Source organism: Nannospalax galili, unplaced genomic scaffold (genome assembly GCF_000622305.1).
Source record: "Nannospalax galili isolate Female #2095 unplaced genomic scaffold, S.galili_v1.0 scaffold127, whole genome shotgun sequence".
Lineage (NCBI taxonomy): Eukaryota > Metazoa > Chordata > Mammalia > Rodentia > Spalacidae > Nannospalax > Nannospalax galili.
In genome coordinates, this window is record NW_008360326.1 from 4,570,829 (window position 1) to 4,595,339 (window position 24,511).

The window sequence follows — 24,511 nt, forward strand, 5'->3', positions numbered from 1 at the left end:
GCAAGTTCCAGGCCAGCTGGAGCTATAGGGAAACTGTCTCAAGATTACTAAGAATTGAAAAAACATGGTTGTAAAAAGCTGGGTGAAGTGGCACACACCTTTAGTCCCAGTACTTGAGAGGCAGAGCCAAGAAAATCTCTGTGAGTTTAAGGCCAGCCTGGTCTACAAAGTGAGCTCCAGGCCAGCAAAAAAAAAAAAAAAAGAGTGCCACATGAAGGCACAACAGTAGGATCCTAAACTTCAAGAAACACATGATAAAGGCTTTACACTTCTGAGATAGCAAAATAAGACATCTGTCAACACTCAGTGGCATGAAGGTAGGGAAGAGATATTTTCCTGACTACAAACCAACAATTCATTTTTTTTTTAAATTTTAAAAATATTTTATTATTTTATGTGTATATTACCTCCATGTATGTAAGTGCACCCGTATTGTAAAATATCCATGGAGGTCAGAAGAGACAGAGTGGTTGTTAGCCACCATGTGGGTGCTGGGAATCAAATCTGGATCCTCTGCAAGAGCAGCCAGTGCTCTTAACCGCTGAGCCAACTCTCCAGCAAGCAAACCAACAATTCTATATTCAGTCAAAATATCAAATAAATACCACGGAAGAATGAAATTCACAGGGGCTCCAAAGTATTTAAATTATGCCCCTCCCCCTTTCTGTCTTTTTGAGACAGGGTCTCCCTATAGCCCCAGTTGGGCTGGAACTCACTATGTAGACCAAGCTGGCCTTGAACTCACAGAATCCTCCTGTCTCTGTCTCCCAAATGCTGGGATTAAAGGCAGGCACCACCACGCCCGGCTTATACCCTCTTTCTTAAGAAAACAAATGGAGGATGTTTTCCTCCAAAATACAAATGGAACCCAGGTTTGTGGAACAAGATTCTATGTCTAGTACTTGGGAGGTAGATGTAGAAGGATCAGAAATTCAGAGTTATCCTTGTCTACCTAGTACAGAGCTACATAAGACCTTGTCTTTTTAAAAAAAAACTTTTCATTTACTTTTATTTTCTGTGTATGAGTATTATGTTTGCATGTGTGTAAGCAGTCTGTAGAGGACAGAAGAGGGTGTTGTATCCCCGGGAACTGGAGTTACATTTGTTAGTTTCCACGTGGGTGGTGGGATTCAAACCTGGGTCTTCTGTAAGAACAGCCAGGGCTCTTAAGCCATCTCTTCAGCCCCAACACCTTATCTTAAAAAAAGAAAATAAAGTGGGGGGCATATACATGAGATGGCCCAGTGGGTCAAAGCACTTGTGGCTAAGTCCAGTGACCTGAGTTCAATTCCTAGAACCTACATGGTAGAAGGACAGAACCAATTTCTATAAGCTGTCCTTTGGACTCCATGTGTGTACATACCATGGCACATACATTCACCTCTCCCAATAACAGTAACAACAATACTACTAATAGAAAGCCAGTTGTGGTAGTGCACACCTTTAATCCCAGTACTTTGGAGGTAAAGGCAGGTAGTTCTCTTTGAGTTTGAAACCGGCTGGTTGATATAGCAAGTTCCAGGCCAGCCAGGGATACACAGTGAGATCCTGTTTCAAAAACCAAAACACAGTAAAAGCCAAACAACATGGGGTAGTGTTGCAAGGAGACAGACAGAGAGAGAAAATGGTAATGTGGAGATCTCAGAGCATCTATACATGGATGTTGATGGCAGGTAGTTCAGACTATAGCACTGGAACAGGTGACTTGAGAGAGCCATCACTGCTACCAATGTAGTACATTTTGATTTTTTTTCTTGAGATAGGGTCTCATGTAGCCTAGGCTTGTCTCTAATTTGCTACGGAACTGAGGATAAGCCTGTATTTTTGATCCACCTTCCAAGTGCCAAGATCACAGGTGTAGGCCACCCATGCCTGGCTTGTCCTGAAGGCAGAATGCCTGGGGAGCTAGCGTGAATTTTTACTTGTTCCTTTGTATTAACCATGGCAGGGAAATTCTTACTCTCTCCTCACCAGAACACTCATTTCATGCTACTTAAGTGCTCTACTTCCATCTATTCATGAGGACTGGAGAAAAACCAAAGCAAGTTTAGAAACAGAAGAGGAGGAGCATGTCCAGTTTCTGTGACCACATGTCTATAGATTTCCATACAAGGTCTACACATTACTTCTGCCAAATACCATGACCACTTGTAAATCCTTGAAATTTGTTTTAGTGTGTGTGTGCATGTGTATATATGCAGGTGCGTGGAGACGAGGAGAATACACATCCCCTCTACCACTCTCTTACTCCTTCAAGATGGGGTCTTTCACTGAACCTAGAGCTAGGCTGAAACCAGCAAGTCCCAGATTCTACCTCTCCTTCACACATCCCCAGTGCTTGGATTACAGGCACATGTGTGGGCAGGTTTGGCTTTTTTATATGGGTGCTGGGTTCCTAACTTGGGTCCTCATGCTTGTACAGCAAGTGTTCTTGCCCACTGAGGTATCTCTCTAGTCCTGTGTGTGAGTTTCACGCTGCTGACTACTCATTCATGACTTGTTTACTCACTTCCTCAGAGTGAGTGCTTGGAAATCAAAATTAAACCATATCATGTTTTCCTAGAAGTTTCAGCAGTGGCAATATTAATTGTTCATTAAATAGATACTTTTTCTATTTGATTTTTCAAGATAAAAATATATAGGTAACTTCTAAGATTCTATTTCTGTACCTGGAAGGTGTTCAAATTTGTTACTATATTAAAAACATTTTTTTTTTTTTTTTGTCTTTTTGAAGACAGGGTCTCCCTGTAGCCCCAGCTGTCCTGGAACTCACTATGTAGACCAGGCTGGCCTCAAACTCACAAAGATCTGCCTGCCTCTGCCTCCCAAGTGTTGGGATTAAAGGCATGCGCTACCACGCCCCACGTAAAAACATATTTTAGGGCTGGGAATGTAGTTCAGTTAGTAGAGTGCCTGCCTAACACACAAAGACCCTGAGTCTGATCTCACCATTGCATAAACCAGGTATGCTGGTGTGTACTTGAAATCTCAGCACTCAGGAGAAAATGTGGGAGGAACAGGAGTTCAGGGCTATCCTTGACTACAAAGAAAGTTGCAAGTCCAGCATGGGCTAAATGAGACTCTGTCTAAAAAACACAGGTATTTTACATGTCCTTCTATATAGTAATATACTTTATCATTAAAAAAGTGTAATTAAAATGGTCTCCATACCTTGAAGACTTAATTCTGTAGCTCTTTTGAGGTCATCATCTTCTTTCTGCTCCCAAGCCTCCTAAAAAGATCAGAACAAAAACTGAGGTAATTCAAGAAGTACTGACTAGAACTCTTGTGAATGATGAGTTAGGAAGAGCAGTGCACAAGTGGCTCTTCTGAGCTGATGATGTTTAGAAGACACTCTCTTATGCACGATAGCAGGATGAGCACTGTCTTCACAAGCTATTTACTCACAGATTTCTACTTTTATTTTAACGAAGGAATCCAAGTCCAGAAGAGATGCTTGGTAGCAATACTAAATGAAGGCCCATGACTGCCCATTTTCTGAGATATAAAAGGTGCTCTTAGAAAAAAGTAATCAGGGCTGGAAGAGATGGCTCAGCGGTTAAGAACACTGGTTGTTCTTGTAGAAGACCCAACTTTGAAACCCAGGACCCACATGGCAGCTGACAACTGTCCGTAACTCCAGTCCCAAAGGGATCCAACAGCCTCTTCTGACCTCCGAGGGCATTGCACGACATGGGTATACTTACCTACATGCAGGCAATACATGCATACACATTAAAAAAAAAAAAAAGAAAGAAAAAAGGAAAAAAAAGTAATTAATGCTGGGCGTGGTGGTGCATGTCTTTAATCTGAGTGCTTGGGACACAGAGGTAGGTGGATCTCTGTGAGTTTGAGGCCAGCCTGGTCTACAGAGTGAGTTCCAGGTCAGCTGGGGCAACAGGGAGACCCTGTCTCAAAAAAACAAGCTGTCCCCAACACACACACACACACACACACACACACACACAGCAAAAAGTAATGAAAAAAAATTAAGGGGCTGGAGAGATGGCTCAGCGGTTGAGAGCACTGACTGCTCTTGCAGAGGACCCGCGTTCGATTCCTGTTGGGGTTCTCTGTTATGCCAGTAGAAGTCTCTTCACGTCCGGATAGCTCATGAGCTCGGAAACCATGTGCTGCAGATTCCTTCATAGCAGAGTACCTTCCTGGCATCCTCCCTGACTCTTCTTTTAAAGTGCTCGCCACAAATACATGCCCTCTGGCACAGGAGCTGCCAGGTTTTTAATCAGGTGTTGTCTGATAGCCTGATAGAAGCCCACCGCCCTATGTAAATGAGGCATCCTAAAAGTACCTATCAGCTAAGACTTCTTCTGCTGTCTCTACACTATAAATAGTCCTAGTTTTACCCCAATAAAGTTGGAGCTGGAGCAGGAGCTGAAGCTGAATCACTGAAATCTGAGCTGAGTCACTTGTCTTGAGCTGTAACACTAAATCCTGTGATCCAGTCTCCCCGGGGGGCGCTATTCCTCCATCACCGACTCACGGACACCCTGGCTTTCGCCGTTCCTCGTTCGCTTCCCGTGTGGTCCAAGTGGCCAGTGGACCTCACATCCTGAGGAAGGTATACGGGTGAAATAGGAACGGGATCGACTGCCTGTGGAGTTCACTGGCCAGGAACTCCGCAATCCTGAGGAAGGGTACAAGGGTGTAATAGAGGCGGGATCCCGACTAGATAATACTCTAGTAGCAGAGGAAGCTCTCCGCTCCAGAGAAGTGTGTAGCTATCAGCTACAGCCAGCATCAGAGAAGTCTGCGCACCTGCCATCTCCAGAGAGGCGCGGCCGGCCAGGCCCGCCAGCGGCTAGCCAGTGGGACCAGAACCACGGCGGGAGAGGGCACGCACACCTGACCCTGGGTCATATCCAGAGTGAGTGCGCCCGGGAGCCCAGGTGCGCTCCCCACATCGCTTGTGGCCAGACTTGCCAGGTGTGGCGGAGACCCCAGGGTGCCCACACACACCACGCCGAGGGTCCAGCGACCCGCCCCATAGATTTCCAGCAACCACATGGTGGCTACATTCCAATCCTTAACTCCAGTTTCAGGGGACTCTGAAGCCCTCTGAAGCCCTCTTCTGACTTCCTAGCATTGCACGACACAGGTGCACTCACATACATGCAAGCAAATACACTCATACACATAAAAAAATAATAAATTTTTTTAAAACAATTAAAAGTGTCTTTATGGTTGATTTGGTTCAGTAGTAAGCACTTGCCTAGCATGTGTGAGACCAGTGAGGCCCTGGGTTCCTGCCCTGCATCACATACATGTGTTGATGACAATGTGGTACAGGAGTATTGCTTATAAAAAGGTAGAAAAGCTGGCTGTGAAATTTTAAAGCAGCACTTAATATTGGCTGCCTGTTAGAATCACCAGAGGCTCTCCAACTTTTTTTAAAATTTATTTTTTTTATGTGTATGAATGTTTTGCCTGAGTGTAAGTGCACCTGTGTTGTGCACCCTTGAAAACCAGAAAAGAGCACTGGATCCCCTGGAACTGGAGTTACAGATGAGTGTTAGTCACCATGTGGGTGCTGGGAACTGAACCCAGGTCCTCTGCAAGAGCAGCCAGTGCTCTTAACTTCTAAGCCATCTCTCTGGCCCAAAGAGAAGCTTTAAAAAAAAAAGTATTCTTTTTATGTGTATGTGTGTATTGCCTGCATGTAGGTAAGTACACCTATGTCGTGCGATGCCCTCAGAGGACAGAAGAGGCCATTGGATCCCCTGGAACTGGAGTTACGGACAGTAGTTAGCTGCCATGTGGGTGCTGGGATTCAAACCTGGGTCTTCTGCAGGAACAGTCAATGTTCTAACTGCTGAGCCATCTCTCTAGCCCCCCAAACAGAAGCTTTTAAAGTATTTTATTATTTTTATTTTATATGTATGAGTGTGTTGCCTGCATGTATGTAAGTGCAATGCCTGCAGAAGTTGAAGAGTGTTGGATTTCCCTGGAACTGGAGTTACAGATGGTTGTAGCCACCATGTGGGTGCTGGGAATCCAAGAGACCCCTGCAAGAGCAGTCATTACTCTTGTTGAGCCATCTTTCCATCCCAGGAGAAGCTTTTTTTTGTCTTTTTGAGACAGAGTCTCCCTGTAGCCCCAGCTGGCCTGGAACTCACAAAGATCCATCTGCCTCTTCCTCCTGAGTGCTGGGATTAAAGGCGTGCACCACCACGCCCGGCTCCTTTAATCTAGATTTTAAAAAGCTTTTTCTAGCCAGGCGTGGTGGCATACACCTTTAATCCTAGCACTCAGGAGGCAGAGGCAGGCGACTCTCTGAGTTTGAGGCAAGCCTGGTCAACATTGTGAGTTCCAGGCCAGCCAAGGCTGCATAGTGAGACCCTGTCTCAAAACAAACAACAGGGAGAAAAAAAATCCAACAAAAAAATACCTGCAGATTCTACAGTCTCATTGTAAGATTTTCTTGTTGAGAACAATGTTGTCTTTCCAGCCTTACCCTTGCCACTGTTCAGCATATCTGTACCTGGGTTAGTGTATCTTCCTCATCTAAAGACAGCTGGGTACAGGGAGACCCTGTCTCAAAAAAACCAAAAAACAAACAAACAAACAAACAAAAAAAAACCCACTAGATTAAAGGAAAAGAGAAATTCAGATGTCCAGGCCATATCCTGGATTTACTGCATCAAATTTCTAAGTTGCAGAATAATACAGACATCATATTCTTTAAAGTTCCTCAAATAATTTTAAAGTGCAATTAAGACTGAGAATCAGTGGCCAACTGATTCTCTGCAAGTATTCATTTTAAGGAGTCTTTTTATCAGTGATCTCGATCTCCAGTCCCAGGAAATTTTTACTAGCATGATTTGGATTATCCTGGATTACAAAATTATGAATATATCACCTATAACTTACTGTCTGTAAGTTATGTATCTTAGATGATGCAATGGGACACTTCAACTAGCATAAAGTAGTAAAAATTGGGGGGGGGGGGGGGGGGGGGGAGGCGGAGAGATGGCTCAGCAGTTAAGCACATTTGCTGTTCCTGCAACAAGGACCTTGGTTCAGTTCCCAGCACCAAAATGGCAAATCACAACCGTCTGTAACTCCAGTTCTAAGGGATTCAGTGTCCTCTGTGGGTACTGAATATGTGTGGTGCACTTACACGAAGGCAAAACATTCATGCACATAAAATAAAAATAAATACATCCTTAAAAAAAGAAGTAAAATTGAGAACTGGGGATATAGTCTAAAGTAGCTAATGCCCTATGTTTTATTCCCAGCAGTAAAACAAACAGCAAAAGTGATGTTCAGATTTGCTATATAAAGAACTGATAAATGTTCTATTGCTAAAACTGAAGTATAAAATCATCATTTACTGGTGGTTTCTACAGCTATGCAGAATAACACTGGTTGGGGAACAACCTTTAACATTCCATATCACTTCAGCATGCAATGAGTAACTGTAGCATGGAACATGACTAGCAATACGTTTTCTTCTATTTAAAGATTTTTTTGGGGGGGTCTTTTTGTGACAGGGTTTCCCTATAGCCCCAGCTAGCCTGGAAATCACTATGTAGACCAGGCTAGCCTTGAACTCAAGAGACCTGCCTGCCACTGCCTCCTAAATGCTGGGATTAAAGGTGTGTACCACCATACCAGGCCTTATTTGGATTTTTTTTTTTCTTTTTGAGACAGGGTCTCCTTGTAGCCCCAGCTGTCCTGGAACGCATTATGTAGACCAGGCTGGCCTTGAACTCACAGAGATCCACCTGTCTCTGCCTCCCAAGTGCTGGGATTAAAGGCCTGCGCCACCATGCCTGGCTATTTGGATTTTTTTTAAAAAAGAAAATGTTGGGCTGGAGAGATGGCTCAGTGGTTAAGAGCACTGGTTGCTCTTGCAGAGGACCCAGGTTTGATTCCCAGCACCCACATGGTAGTTATCAACCAGTTCCAGGGGAAAAGTCCTCTTCTGACCTCCTTGGGCACTGCACGACACAGGTGCACTTACATACATGCAGGCAACACACTCAAACACATAAAATAAAAAAATAGATATCAAAAAAAAAAAAAACTATTAATTTACCGATTTTGAACCCAAAACAGGCCCCAACAAGTCCCCCGTATCAATAGCTGAGTATGTATAAATAATCAGGATCAATGCCTGATGTAGTAAATGCGTACCACATTCGTTTGTGATTTTCTTAGGAAAGGAGATGGAGGAGCAACAAAGTCTCACCTGCTCTTGAAGGCTCTGGGCCAGAGCTTGCTGAAGCTCTTGCTCTTCTCTCTCCTGCTCCATGTCATACTGCTGCATCCAATCAACCTCTCCCTGAGAGCCTTCTGGAGTTTTGTTTTCTTTATTCTCATCACAGTCTTTTGTTATCTCAGTAAAACTGGCAGGATCTGAGGAAGCAGAACACAACATTATTTTGGAAAATTCACTGTAAAAAACTGAAAATTTCTAGACTCTAGTAACACTTACTGTTCAGAAAGCAAATTACTATCCTGACCTCATCTAAAATGTGTTTTGTTTTTTCTCTTGGAGATAGGGTCTTAAGTACCTCATACATGCAGGCCTAGAACTTGCTATGCAGCTGAGGATGATTTTGACCTTCTGTTCCTCCTGCTTTCACCTCTGTTGGGATTACAAGCACGTACCACCATGCCTGGTTTTCAAGCATGCTAGCGGTTGAACCCAGGGCTCTGTGCACGCTAAGGCAAGCACTATACCAAATGAGCTATGTCCTTAGCCCTCACCCAAAACTTTTTGGATCCACAACTCCATCTACATCAGGGTTTTTCAGCTTTAGCACCAGTGATGATTTGACTGAGATGAGGATAAGGCTCTCTGGGGAATGGGAAGTGGGGAGAAGTCTTCTGTAAATTTTAGCAGCATCCCTGGACTCTACCAGAAATACACTAGGTCTAACTGGGTCACTTGACAGGAAATAGATTTTTTTCATCTACGAGAACGGAGTGCTAATATCAGAAGCATATAACTTCTCTAGTGACAACCATGAATGAGAGATATCACCAAACGTCCCAGGGTAGGGAGAATGCCCTTAATGCAGAAGCACTGGCCCACAGCAATGGTCTGAAACTTAAGTGATTGTCACAAGTACACCATGGTTAAGGAAGAGGGAGGACAAATATTCACATTCATAGGAGTGACATGGTCAGGTACTAGAAATATTGTCTAGAAAAAAAATTAGGAAAAAATGACTGTGTTTTTATTGAGATTTCCCCCATTTATGACACCGTATGTCACCAGAATATACGTTTTTACATTAAAAAAAAAAAAATCAAACAAGTGGTGTTTGGGAATAGAGCTCAGCACTTGGAAGCTTAGTATGTGTGAAGCCCTGGTGTTCAATACTCAGGAAAAAAACCTTGTAATATTCTAAATCAAAATAAAAGCTGGACTATCGGGATAGTACATGCTTGTAGTCGCACCATTCAGGAGGCTGAGCCTATAGCAGAGTGAGGAGGAACAGTGTACAACTGGCCTTCATTAGTACAGCTACTAAGCAATGGATGTGGCTTCTTTAGTTAGATTAAAAGCAGGAAATATATGAATAAAAAGCTTGTGGAAATAGGGGCTGGAGAGATGGCTCAGTGGTTAAGAACACTGGTTGTTCTTGCAGAAGACTGGGGTTCGAATCCCAGCACCCACATGGCAGCTAACAACTGTCTGTAACTCTAGTCCCAGGGGATCTGACAGCTTCTTCTGTCCCCAGAGGGCACTGCATGACACAGGTGCACTTACCTACATGCAGGTAATAATTGCATACACATAAAAAAAAATATTATTAAAAAAAAAAAAGCTTGTGGAAATATGTTCACCCTGCTGTCATACATAAGGTGAGAAGGAGGACTATGAGTTTGAGGTCAGCCTCTGCAACAAAGTGAGTTGTAGGCCAGTCTGTATTATGTAGAAAGACCCTATCTAAACAAACAAAACAAAAAAACAATACATGATGGTCTGGGGAGATGGCTCAATGGTTAAAGCACTTGCAGAACAAGAGGGTCCAAGTGTGGAGCCCCAAAACCACATAAATGCCAAGTGGGTGTGGTTAGCCCATGTGTAATTCCAGGCTCAGAAGGTGAAGACAGGGGAAACTGGTTGATGAGATTAGTTAGTTGTATTGGTGAGCTCTGGATACGATAGAAAGATTAAGGTAGAATTCCCATTTCAACTTTGGGTCTCCATACCCACAAGCACATGCAGGTGCTCAAGGACACATGCACATGCACCTGCATACACACATATGTGAACATACACACATGCACATATACATGAAAGAAAAAAACCTATAGAAATCTATAGAAGCATATATATTTTAAAAAGTAAGTAAATTATTAGAATAGTGGGGTTATGGAAACAGGAAATATAATAATGGCCAATATACAACTAGGGAACACAGCGACTCAAGAATAGAGAAACTACAGACGACAAGGACATGAAATACTTATTTAAAAAGTTTTTTCTCCCCAAAGTTGCTGTAGTTGTAGACTACCTATTATTGGTTTTTTAAATATTTAATTTTTAACAATTTTATTTATCTGTATGTGTGTGTCTGTGTGAGGTGTATGCCATGTGTGTACATGTGCCCACAGAAGCTAAAAGAGGATGCTGGATTCCTTAGAGCTGGAGTTACAGGTATCTGTGAGCCACCTAATTAATGTGGGTGCTAGGAACCAGACTTGGGACCTTAGAAAGAACAGTAAGCACTCTTAACTGCTAAGCCATCTCTCTGGTCCCTATTAACAGTTGTGACAACCTCAGTGTTCTCCACCACTGGGATAATCAAGACCTATAAGCTCCTTTGTTAATTTTAGGGAATTGTAGGACTAAGAAAAGAACTAAAAAGAAGAGCTGGAAGCAGGAAATAAATCTGGGAGAGACAAATGCATTAATATTAAAACCAGTGGTATTTCTAAACAGCAAAAAATTACTAAGAACAGGGGATAGATAAGGGGATACTTGCATTTAGAAGGAATAAAGTAGTGCCTCATACAAAAACTTTGTGTCTTTTTGTTTCTTGTTAAACCAAGGACACTGTAATTATTTTGCTTGCACAAATTCAAGCTGGGCAAAGAGGAGCAGTCCTTTAATACCACTACTTCAGAGGCAGACACAGGCATATCACTGAGCTTGAGACCAGTCAGATCTACATATTGAGCTTTGGGTCAGCCACGACTACATAGTGAGACACGAGGCTACACAGTGAGATGTTCTGGGTGACCCCCCCGCCCAAAAAAAGATAAAAGCTGGGTATGGTATACCTTTAATCCCAGCACTCAGGAGGCAGAGGCAGGTGGACTGCTGTGAGATGGATGAGATAGAGGACAGCTTGGGCTATAGGGAGACCCTGTCTCAAAAAAAAACAAAACAAAAAAAAATTGAAGAAGCTCTGACTGCACAAATGTAGAAATAATACTGTACTATCCTATTATTTCCAAAATCAAAACTCAAGGACTTGGGATTTTTTTAGAAGCCATGTATTAGTGCAAGGCTTTAGAACAACATGTTTGGTATAACAAGATTATCTTCATGAAACCTACCTGGCTCCACGACTGTTTTGGGTTTCTCAGTCTCCATAGCATCTAGATTTTCAGGCATTTCTTGAAGATCATCTTCTGCAAATCCAGTGTCTGGGCTGCTGGTGGGTTTATCATCATCTTCACGACAGAGCACCGGTGAAGTTTCTCTCCTACTAATCTCTAATACAGCTGCAAGCACCTCTTCTTCGCTCATTCTGTCAAATCCTGAGTTTTCTAATTCGGACTTATCAGGGCTTAATTTTGGATCCTGAAAAAGTGAATTACTTTTACAGTCTAGAAATATATCTAATATACTTTAGAATTTGTATTTTAGAGTTTATAGTGGGAACTTGAGGGCTGGAGAGATGGCTCAACAGTTAAGAGCGTCACACTGCTCTTGCAGAGGACCTGAGTTCAGTTCCCAGCACCAATGTTAGGTGGTTCATCAGTTAAGATCATGGGCTACTGTTGCAGAAGATCAGGCTGGGTTCTGAGCACCCACAGGGCAACTAATAACTGTCTGTATGTAACTCCAGTTCCAGGGGATCTGATGCCCTTTCCTGACTTCAATGGGTACTGCATGTACAGGTGCACTTACATACATGCAGACAAAACACTCATATACAGAAAACAAAACTAAAAAAAAAAAAATTAAAATTAAAGAAAAGCTGGGTGTGGTGACATGTACTATAATCCCAGGACTAGGGAGGCATAGGCAGAGGCAGGCGGATCTCTCTGTGAGACTGAGGCCATCCTGGTCTACACAGCAAGTTCCCTATCTTCTCAAAAAAAAAAAAGAGAGAATTTTTCTCTCCTTTAAAATGTTGGGCTATTTATTATATAACCTTAACTTAGAAAACCTAATTTTTAAAATAACAGCTATATAAGAATCTCTTAACTTTTTTCCTTTTTATTATTTTTTATTTATTTATTATCTTTTTGAGACAGGGTCTCCCTGTAGCCCCAGCTGACCTGGAATTTACTATGCAGACCAGGCTGGCCTCAAACTCACAAAGATCCGCCTGCCTCTGCCTCTCAAGTGCTGGGATTAAAGGCGTGTGCAGCTGAACCTGATCATGAACTTCTGATCCTCCTTCCTTTAGTTTCTAAGTGCCATCCTTAAATGTATGTGCTACCATGCCCAGTTTATGCAGTGCTGGGGACTGAACCCAAAGCTTCATGTATGCTAGGCAAGCACTATACCAACTGAACTATGACCCCCAAGCCCAGCACAGTTTTCCTTGATTACAACAGGTGCACAGTATACCCTTCATAAAAATTTGGAAAATAAACAGATAAAATCACTGAAAACAGTAAGTCATTGGGTGTGGTGATACATGCCTATAATCCCAGGTCTTAGGAGGCAGGGAAAAGAACATTGCTCTAAGTTCAAGGCCAGCCTAGGCTACACAGCAAGGCCCTGTCTCAAGCCCCAACTCCAAAACCAAAACAAAAGATTAGTCAGAAATAGTATTTCTGCTGTATCTTTTATCCAGCTATATATGAATTATACTGTAAATATTATGTTCATTACTTTGAACATCCTACTTTAAATGTTGGCTAGTTTTAAATGAGAAAAGTAAAAGCTATAGGATTATGTAAATAATAAAAAATTATTTTTTGAGTAACCATTTCATTCTGGGAGAATTTATGGTTTTCTCTTCTTAACCAAGGTGAGCAACCATGAATTTCCTCCAGCTTTAATATAAGACAGGAACAATTCAGAATACAAAGTAACTACTACAGTTCCACTATTCTGCCAAAATGGAGGCATAAAACAGGAGAGCAGAATGACATAAAGACCTGGAAAAGTTTATATTTTTGAAGTATTAAACAATTAGATTGCTTGGTTGTACTGTTGATATAAATGTTTACTATGAATTTATCCCATAAAAAATGGCTACCAAAATAAATAATTAGCTGTTTAATATGTGAAAGTAGTGCTGAAAGTTTCTGGTGTGTTTTTGTTTTTGTCCCTTTCCCTGTAGAACCCGGAGCCTCACACATGCTAGGGAAGTGCTTCACTACTGAGCCAAATTCCCAGTCATTTAATTTCTTAAAAATAGACTACTTTGGGGGCTTGAGAGATGGCTGAGGGGTTAAGAGCATTGGCAGCTCTTGCAGAGACCCAAGTTCCCAGCACCATACAAGTGCTGTAATTCAAGTTCCAGGGGGATCTAACCTCTTCTGGCCTCCTCTAGCACCAGGAATGCACATGGTGCATGTATAGACATGCAGGCAAAGCACTTAAACACATAAAATAAAAATGCATAAATCTTAAAAAAAAACAAAACAACAACAAAAAACCCTTTTTAAAGACAGTATGTAGTCTACCCTAGACTTGTACCTACAAAGCCACCATGCTCAGACAAGACTTGTTTTTTTTATTTTTATTTTTCGGTGTTTTTTGAGACCGAGTCTCCCTGCAGCCCCAGCTGGCCTGGAACTCACTATGTAGACCAGGCTGGCCTTGAACTCATCGAGATCCACCTTGCCTCTGCCTCCTGAGTGCTGGGATTAAGGGCATGTGTCACCACACTTGGCAAGACTGTTCTTTGAAGTTAGAAAAAGCACACTCTTTAAAACCAGTGTCTGGGGTTCAGTGTGGTGGCATATGTCTTTAAGTCTTGCACTTAAGAAGCAGAAGCAGGCATATCTCTGTGAATTCGAGGCCAGTCTCATCTACACAGTGAGTTCTAGATCAGTCAAGGATAGATAGTGAGATGTTGTCTCAAAAACAAGCGTCTGAAACATAGCCATTAAATTTGTGATCTCTCTTGTTTCTTAAATTTGTGGAGGCACCTGTTTGGATAGTAAGAGCTAAACAGAAGTCTGTCAGGTATTCTAATAAAAAATGACTTACCTTTTCCAAGTCTTCCTGTTGCTGTTCAATGCCTGATGGATTACAAAGTCTCTGGCTGAGGGCCACAGAGCGTTTTAGTTCATCTTCACTGTCAGAATCAAGGCATAAAGTTAAGGAGCTCTTAGATTTGAAGGTGAATTTCATGTAATTATTTTTAAAAGGCCTAATAAACATTTGTCTTTGTTATTCTTTTGGTATAAACACTAAAACAAAAAGCTTTCCTATTATGGAAAATTATTCTTATTTTTTAAAAAAATTTGAGTGTTTTGCCTGAATGAATGTAATTGCACCCGTGGAGGCCAGAAGAGTGTGTCAGATCCCATGGAATTAGAGTTACAGATAGTTGTTAGTCCCCATGTGGGTGCTGGGAATAGAACCTGGGTCCTCTGCAAGAGCAGTGGAGAACTGCTGAGCCAATTCTCCAGCCCCTATTATGGAAAATTATCTAACAAAGAAAAAAAGATGCATCAAAAAAATTATATCTATGCATTCATTATCTTTGCCCCCCCCCAAAGCCATGCTTTGAAAACTGGTAAACTTACACTACCATCTACTATCAGTCTACTTTGTGCCTTTTTTCTTCTTTTACAGTGTTCTATTGAATTCATGCAAGTATAGCAAGGAATAACAAGAAAGTGCATAAGGACTAATTTTTATTTTAAATTATGAATCCATACACTTTAAGTAACAGTAACATTCCATTTATCTAATTTTCTCTAGGTCAGACTTCTGGCAACCTTTCTACCTTCCAGTACAGGCATTCCAAATCTCATGCAGTAACAGGGGCCCTGTCTTTCCCAAGTTATGGTGTATTAAATAGTATTGCAAGTTCATAAAGAAATGAAAGCTGCAAAATGAAGCACAGAAAAGGTAAAACAAACTAAGCTAAAAGTGTAACGTGCAAAGGCAAATTCTTTTGTAATCACTAAGCTTCTTGGAACAATATCTCATTAAAACAGTACAGTTGAGAACACTTAAATTGGCAGCACTTGGGCGGCTGGGGCAAGAGGACCAAGGATTTGAGACCAATCTGGGCTATATGGCAAGAGTCTGTCTCAAGCCAAAACAAACAAAAAACCCCACACAAACAAAAAGAATCCCACAGTGCAACAAATGATATTCATCATGTAAACTCTTTCTTTTAATAGTAATGAGGGGGCTGGAGAGATGGCTTAGTGTAGTTAAGAGCACTGGGCATTTTTTTTTTTTTTTTTGCAGAAGACCTGGGTTCAAAATCTAGCACCTACAGGGCAGTTAACAACTGTCTGTAACTCCAGCTCCAGGGGATCTTGTACCCTCTTCTGGACTCCACAGGCATTGCATGACATAGGTACACTTACATACTTGTAGGTTTGACATGCATATACATTAAATAAATTTTTTTTAAAAAGCTCAAAAAAAAAAAAGAAGTATGTAATGGTCTCAAGGTGATTAAGAATATAAGGAACACATTGTTGGGACATTGCATGTAATGAATAAAGGGGAAAAAAATATAAGGAATAGGCTGGGCATGGTGTTGCACACCTTTATCTCAACACCCAGGAGGCAGAGGCAGGATGATCTCTGTGAGTTAGAGGCCAGGCAGCCTGGTTTACATTGAGTTCCAGGCCAGCTAGGGCTATAGAATGAGACCCTGTCTCAAAAAAAGAGATAGAAAACAAACAAAACAAATAAAAAACCCTGTTTGGGGGGATGAAAAGATGCTCAGTGGTTAAGAGCACTTGCTGCTCTTGCAGAGGACCTGAGTTCTGGCCCCAGCATCCATATAAGGTGACTAACTGTCTGCAACTCCAGCTCCAGGGGATCCATTACCCTCTTCTGGCCTCTGAGGGCAACTGCACACATGTCAACAAACCCATACCCATACCCATATACCTAATTAAAAAAAAACAAGAGAATAGAATAGGGGTTGGAGAGATGGCTGTGTTTAAAGAACACTGCTCTTCAGAAGACACATGTTCGGCTCCCAGCAACTACATGGTGGCTCACAATTTTTTTTAAACACTTCAGTTCTAGAGAATCAGATGGCCTCCTCTGGACTCCACAGGCACCAGGCACACATGTGGTACATAAACATACATGCAGGCAAAATGCTCATGTATATGTAACAAAAATAAATAAATCTTCAACTACATTAAAATTCATTTATGTAGAATGCCAACTCTCATTTTTCAGTAATACCAGATTAAGTATGGTATACTGTGTTATCTTCTCAGCAAGCTGAAAATAAAGTGGAAAACAGCAAAGATCTAAGAACATGAACTTTGACAAAAGTTAAAATAAATTCCCATGCCATACCAAAAAATGTAAAACATTATCTGAAAAATACGATACCAAGAAAGACCACAATGGATGATGAGAAAAGCATATAATGCAGACCAAAGAAAAGAGGTAAGGGGTCAATGTTAAATCCAAATACAAAGTGGCTGAAAACAGGCAGGATATCACAGTATTCCAGCCTGAACACTTGAACAGGCACCTATTATAATGTGTCCAGAAAGGTTTTCAGTATAACTTGGAAATAGCCAAGTAGGTTTTTTTCTTTTTAAAAATATTTTATTATTTTTATTTTATGTGTACAACTGTATTGCCTGCATGTAGATAGGTGTACCTGTGTTGTGCAATGCCTGCTGGATCAGAAAAGGGTGTTGGATCCCCTGGAACTGCAGTTATGGATAGTTGTTAATCGAACCCAGGTCTTCTGTAAGAGCAGTCAGCGTTCTTAACCACTGAGCCATCTGTCCAGCTCCCCCTTTCCTTCCTTTTTCTTTCTTTCCTTCCTCCCTCCCTCCCTCCCTCCCTTTTCTTAAAAAATATTTTGTTAGCTGGGCGTGGTGGCGCACGCCTGTAGTCCCAGCACTTGGGAGGCAGAGGCAGGCGGATCTCTGTGAGTTCAAGGCCAGCCTGGTCTACATAGTGAGTTCCAGGACAGCTGGGGCTACAGGGAGACCCTGTCTCAAAAAGACAAAAAAAAAAAGTAAAGCCTACACAAAACAGCCACATTCCAGTGCCTGTTTGTTTTCCTGTTCCTTTTCAGAATTCTTTCTATCCAGTGTCAAAGAGAAGGGCTGGCCACAGGTGAAAAGATATTTGGGTTCTGCTTGCCTGTCTTTGAGAAAGGGATTTTAGACCATCAGGGTTATTTTATTCCTTCAATCCTTAAAATTCTTTAATATCAGTCAATTTTTTAGAGTTTTAGGATGAAAAGATCACATATCAGCAAATAACTTTTAAGAAATTCGGAAAAAAAAAAAAAAACAGTGCAAAGATCATTTGAACTTGTTTTACTGCAAAAAACTTATTGTAACCTAGGCTATACTCTAATCTAGATTCAGGAAAATTCCAAAGTATGAGTAATATAGAGCAAACAATCATGCAAAAATAGAAAATAAATAAAACGGGAATGGGCAACCTTACCAATGAGGGTAATCCAAACCCCTAAAAATAAAAATTTGGGTATATAAGAAATAGAACTCGGGGCTAGAGAGATGGCTCAGTGGTTAAGAACACTGACTGTTCTTGCAGAAGACCTGAATTTAAATCCCAGCACCCACATGGAAGCTAACAACTGTCCATAACTCCAGTTCCAGGGGATCTGACAGCCTCTTCTGTCCTCTGCGAGCATCACACATCACGGGTGCACTTACCTACATGCAGACAATACACGCATACACATAAAACAAAAATAATAAATATTAAAAAAAAAGAAACAGAACTCACTTTGAAGGTGTAGATGGGCTTGTGACACAGGAATTCACCAGCTGAGAGGCTTTCAATGGTCTAGAACTATCAGGAAATTAGAAAATATGTAATGTACACAATTATATTATTAAAGATACTTAATTTATAGAGTGAATTATTCTATACTATAAGTTTCTTCAATTCTCTTGAAAAGCAAACACCTAAAAAATAACTAACCATAGAGGCCCAAAGAGAAAATAACTTACCATCTCTGGCTCTCCTTGATCTAATAACTGAAATAAAGAGCTTTACAAATTAAGTCAACTGTTAACACTTATGAAAATAACAGCTTTGTGGGGGGGATTACTTTATTCACTATGTAGCTCTAACTGCCCCTGGAACTGGCTATGTAGACCAGGTTAGCCCCAAACTCAGAGATCTGCTTGCCTCTGGTTCCCAAGTGCTGGGACTAAAGGGGCATGCCACCACACCTGGCCTCATCTTAGCTCTTTATTTTTAAGCAATAAGATGATAATATTTCTCAATTTAGTGAGGATTTATTAGACGTCAAGCACTGTACTGAGAATTTAAGGTATATTATCTCATTTAATATCCACAATCTTATTATTTTCCCCACAGACAAGTCAAATTTGCCAAGGTCTTAAAGCCATTAAAATGTAGTCAGACAGCTTCATTCCAGATCTGTGATCACAAAGATCCCGCACAGATGGGGTGCTACAGTACTGCTGCCAGAGGGACCAATAGCTCTACCAGCAGAGGGCAGTTTGCGGAAAGTAAAACATCCTCGGCAAATAAAAGAAATTCTAAGACTCTCTGGGCATGTGTTTTATTAGTAGAACCTTGAGGACTTTAGTGTAAACATATGATGTAACATAAATACAAAGAGAAATATATTTTATAAAATTGTGTCATTTAATTTTGGGACATGATCATTTAAATGTTCACTTAAATTTGGGAAATGTTCATATTCTTTTCTGAAATGTCTAACTCTAACCAAGAAACCTGGCCTTTTTCTCTTAGAATATCACTATGCTGTCTAGGGTGGCCTAACCAAATTGCCAAATAATGCAAACTTAAAATCTCTTTTTTGGTTTGATTTTTCTTTTGCTGAATGCCATGTTATCCAGTTTGGACAATCTTTGAAATATTAAAACCCATTTCAAAAGGAGGGGTAAAACCAATGTCTCTTACATTGCCATATGTGCATTCCACCCCAGAGTAAAAGGTGGTTTTGTATTTTCAGTGCAGTGAGATGACAGGGTCAGGTATCTTGGAATGATGACTTGCTGTCCAATCTTGTTGTTAAGTGAGAGTGCCACATTGAAGCTGTATCGCTTCAAATGAAGAATAAGGACCCTGAAAAACAGAAGAGGACTCCACTAATTCAAACACAACACAAAACCAAATAACCAAAACCAGAACAAAACAAAAAATACAAAAACTAGAATAAGTAGAGTGGGTTAGAATGAACAAAATCAGCAGTCTAATATTAGGATTTAAGATTCAGAGCCTTTTATTTCATATAAGTTTAGAACAGAGTATGCTTAATACAAGTCAATTCCTGGGGGAAAAGATCTCTCTCTTAGGAATTCTTCAGCATTTTCAGTTGCATAGTTAACGACAAATGGTAGAAATCAATCTCTTGCCTTTAAATTTCCTCTTTCCTCCTCTTGCCTCATAACACTAATAAGTACAAAAAAGTCAAGACCAACCAAACCAACCAACCAACCAACCACCCGCCCACCCACCAACTGGTCAATATAATACTGTTATGCACTTGTGAAGCAGAGGCTGGCGGATCTCCGTGAACTCAAGGCCAGCCTGGTCTACACAGTAAGTTCCAGGACAGGTGGGGCTACAGGGAGACCCTGTTTCAAAAAGACAAAAACAAAACAAAACAAAAACAACACTGTTATGAAGCTGGGCATGGTGGCACATGCATGCCTTTAACCCTAACACTTGGGAGGCAGAGGCAGGAGGATCTCTGTGAAAGCGAGTCCAACACAGTCTCCATAGCAAGTGCCAGGCCAGCTGGGGTTACAGGGAGACACTGTCTCAAAAAGACAGAAGGAAAAAAAAAAATATATTGCTATGATTATAAAGTGACTTCCTTGAAAGCCAGTCTACCATCTGTCATTTTCTAGAAAAGAATAGATTACAGAATGTAAAAGAATATTTCCCTAGGGTCTAGATTCCAGAAACTCAACATTTACAGGAAACTGAAGCTAATAAAAGATAGTAAAGTACCCTGCTGCAGGCAAAGTGCCACATAAATATTTAATGTTAATAACCTTGCTTGTGGCTGAGTGATCTATTCTTAGAAAGTACTAAAAGGGACCTTGTAGCCACATCATAATTTTTGTAACCAGCTTCACTTTGTATTCATATAGTGCTAGTATAATATAAATTAATTTCACATCCAAGGCAGAAAATTAACCTTGTGATTACAGGAAATCTACTAACTTAGATGATCCTTTGAAAAATGAGTATACGAAATGAAACAAATTGCTCATTTTCATGCACACATTTGTGACTGTAGCTGATTCTTACTGATGGTGTCGGATTAAATGGAGACAGACTATATAAGAAAACACAGGACAAGAATTACAAGCTTATCATTCCAAACACAAAAATTCAACATCTGAAATGATCCCAAATCGCAAACTTTTAGAGAACTGACATAGTACTGGTGAAAAATTCTGTACCTATTTTACATGATAAGTAGCAGGCAAAAGGCAGGGACATTAAAAATATTTCAGAAAATTTTCTTTAGATTATGTGCTTAAGATATATACAAAATGTAAATGAACTTTAGTGCTGAGACGTGGGTCTCCTCCTCAAGGATCTCATTACTTTATGTGCAAATATTCCAAAATTTAAGACACTACTCCTGGGCTCCATCATTCCAGTTAAGGGATCCTTAAGTCATGTAATTGTTAAAATATTACTGAATTAAAAATCTAGAGCTAGGGGGCAGCAGGATGACTCAGATAGTACAGGCACTTTCTACCACGCCTGAGGACCTGAGTTTGATTCCTGGGACCTATATAGTGGAAGGAGAGAACTGATTTCCTCAAGTTGTCCTCTGACCTCCACATGGATGCAGTGCTACACCTACAAGGACACCTACACGAACATGTACATGTACACACACACACACACACAATAAATACAATAAAAATTTCTTAAAAATCTGGAACTAGTCTCTCTAAAGTCTCACCAATTTTATCCTCTCATTGCTACCTTCCTGAGACTCTTTTTTTAAAAAATACTTTATTATTTTTATTTTATGTGTATGCGTGTATTGCCTGCATGCAATGCCCATGGCGGACAGAAGAGGCTGTCGGATTCTCTGGAACTGGAGTTATAGACAGTTGTTAGCTACCATGTGGGTACTGGGATTTGAACCCGCGTCTCCTGCAAGGACAACCAGTGTTCTTAACCACTGAGCCACCTCTACAGCCCGTGAGACTCTTTTATTTTTATTTATTTTTATCTTTTTGAGACAGGGTCTCCCTGTAGCCCCAGCTGTCCTGGAACTGGCTATGTAGACCAGGCTGGCCTTGAACTCACAGATCCACCTGCCTCTGCCTCCCAAGTGCTGGGATTAAAGGCATGCACCACCATGCCTGGCTTGAGACTCTTTTTAAAAAAAATACTTTATTGTTTTTATTTTATGTCTATGAGTAAGTGTACCCATGCAAGTAAGTGTATCCATGTTGTGCAATGCCTACGGAGGACAGAAGAGAGGGTCAGATCCCAGGAGTTACAGATGGTTGTTAGCCACCATATAGGTTCTGGGAACTGAATCTGGGCCCTTTGCAAGAGCAGTCAGTGCTCTTAATGGCTAAGTCATCTCTACAGATCCCCTTCCTGAGACTCTTAAGATTACTTTCCTCTGCAACATTCCAAACCTTGTTCCTTTCTTATGTAAGCTTTCCTGACCTTTACCAATCCACTCTGGTAAGTTTCACTCATGTTTGTTTTGAGAAAGGGTCTCCCTGTAGCCCCAGCTGGCCTGGAACTCGCTATGTAGACCAGGCTAGCCTCAAACTCACAGAAATCCACCTGCCTCTGCCTCCCAAGGGCTGGGGTTAAAGGCGTGGGCCACCATGCCCAGCTACATTCATGTTTGTTTGCTTCCTTATTGCATCCTAGAGACAAAATCCAGGGTTTTGTGCATGCTAGGTAAACACTGTATTCCTAAAACACATCCCCAGGGAAATATATATTTCTAAAAGGCAATGAAGCTGAGTGTGGTGGTGCATACCTTTTATCCCAGGACTGCGGAGGCAGAGGCAAGGATTTTTGTGAATTCAAGGTTCGTCTAGTCTACACAGAGAATTCCAGGTCAGCCAGGAGTACATAATGAGACCCTATCTCAAAAACAAAACAAAACAAAACAAAACACCCCAAAACAACCAAAAAAGACAATCGAATTTACCTGGGAAGTCTGTTAAATTTGTGTCTGACAAGAGCACACTTCCCACCACACTTTTCACAGGAATATTCAAGTTCTTCTGCCTATAAAAAGATAGAAGAGGGAAAAATAAGGATGAAGTTGAATTGGCACTAACCCACTAAATGCAAATAATCTTTAGTCTTACTAGCTCAGGGGAGTAACTCTGAACCAGCTTAAATGATGTGTGTTGAGCCACAAAAATTACCACATTGACCTAATCTTTAAAATATAGTAATCTTATGATAGCATGTCCTACTTTAGAATTCCTAATTCCTTCTTTACCAAGGAAATGTCTCAATTTATGATAGCAGCTAGACTCTAACAAAGCAGATCTCAAACTTTTCCCCATGGATACACACGAACCATTGCCAAGAGTATATCTGATTTTAACATTTGGCTACAGCAGAGTTAAGATCCCCTTCAGGTTAGGCAGAGTTCCTGGTCTGTTAGCTCTATCTACCCCTTTCTTTCAATGGAACTCAATCTTCTGGTGACAGCCCACTAAGAACAACTGCTCTAAAAGGATCAAACTTTGGGGTAGAAATCATTACCTAGAGAAAACTGAAACAAGAAATCCTTAAAATATGGGGAAAAAGATACATTGGAAAATCTTCAGTCTTCACTAATAACAGGTAGCAGAAATGACTAAAATAACAACAAAAGAGTCAGAGTATCTTTTTGTAGAGCTCAACAGTCATCACTTAACAGGTTTCCTTTTAAGCCTTAGGAAGATAGTCCTGCCAATTTGCTACAACAAAACAAGGATCATTACTATTACTACATAGATGAAGAGGAAGCTTAGCAAATTTCCACCAATTCTAGGGTCTGTGACACAATATGCCTGACCATGAAACTTTCTGAGTATCTGCAACAATTTATAACGCACACAAGCACTTATCTATAGTTCTGAATAAACATGATCCTTCCAGCGCACAAGCTACCTAAGGCAAATGAAACAGTACAATTTCTTCCCTCAGCTCTTGGGATGACAACTACTACAGCATCTCCAAGTTTAATTCATGTTATCAAATTTTAGCAAATATCATGTCAAATGCTTTAAATTCAGTTTCCAAATGAGAAACAGCTTATAAAATTTTCTATAACATCATTCAGTTACACACATTCTATTTAAGGAGTCATTTTTCATCTTAAAGAGCTTTAATCAAATTTATCAAGCTTTGTAAAATAAATTAGTTATAAATACTTTCATTTATTTTCCCTGCAATTTAGTCAAAACTCTGCCTTGAAAAAAATCAACTTCAAACACAATCATCCATAATATATAAATTAAGTTATATGAATACACCCTAAAGATATTACCCTAAAGAAAAGATCAAGAGAGTCTTGAATTGAACGAGGAGGGAGTGGCTTTTTCCTCCGAGGAAGGTCAATGGAGAGATCATTAAATTGTTCTCTTTTGGGAATAGTCTCTCCACACCTGTAAGGAATTAAAGAAGATTAGTACAAGTATTTAGAATATAAAAATGCAAATCTATTTGAAGCACTCTTCTCTACAGAACTTATGGTGCAAATACACTATCAACAGTGTAACAAGAAACGCAATGTTTATGATTTTCTTTCATACAGAAGAACATCTCTTTGCTACCAAGATGTCCTGTTTCTACCTCTAGATTTGGATTTAAAGAGCTGGTGTAATTTGCTCTGATCCATACAAATAATCTCCCCCTAAAAAACTTAATTTAAGTATAAGATTAGCAGGCTTGCTAGTCATGATGGCACTGGCCTTTAATCTCAGTATCAGGGAAGGAGAGGCCTGGTCTATACAACAGTTCTAGGCTCCATGGGGTTGTAGAGAGACTGTCTCAAAATTGTTTTTACTGAGTGCTCCCTCTCATAGGAAACATTCTAAAGTGATCTTTACCTTTGTATAATTCCATGACCTCTGAGTGTATGGATGTCATGATGATCATGAGCTCTCACTCCCATGAATGATGTTCCCACAA

The 24,511-nt window shown here is 40.6% G+C and overlaps 1 protein-coding gene across 2 annotated transcripts in view; it reads right to left on the minus strand.

Annotated features, from left to right (window-relative positions):
• Positions 1-24,511, minus strand: part of Usp37 (ubiquitin specific peptidase 37) — a 96,372-nt gene that overhangs the window by 13,552 nt on the left and 58,309 nt on the right. For both annotated transcript variants that reach the window (XM_029559991.1, XM_008825714.3), the window contains exons 15-22: positions 23,868-23,985; positions 22,530-22,609; positions 19,277-19,441; positions 18,104-18,169; positions 14,384-14,471; positions 11,542-11,788; positions 8,213-8,379; positions 3,172-3,232 (exon numbers count right to left, since the gene is read on the minus strand). In XM_029559991.1, the coding sequence (XP_029415851.1) occupies positions 3,172-3,232; positions 8,213-8,379; positions 11,542-11,788; positions 14,384-14,471; positions 18,104-18,169; positions 19,277-19,441; positions 22,530-22,609; positions 23,868-23,985 (992 nt within the window). The remainder of the gene's footprint in view (positions 1-3,171; positions 3,233-8,212; positions 8,380-11,541; positions 11,789-14,383; positions 14,472-18,103; positions 18,170-19,276; positions 19,442-22,529; positions 22,610-23,867; positions 23,986-24,511) is intronic.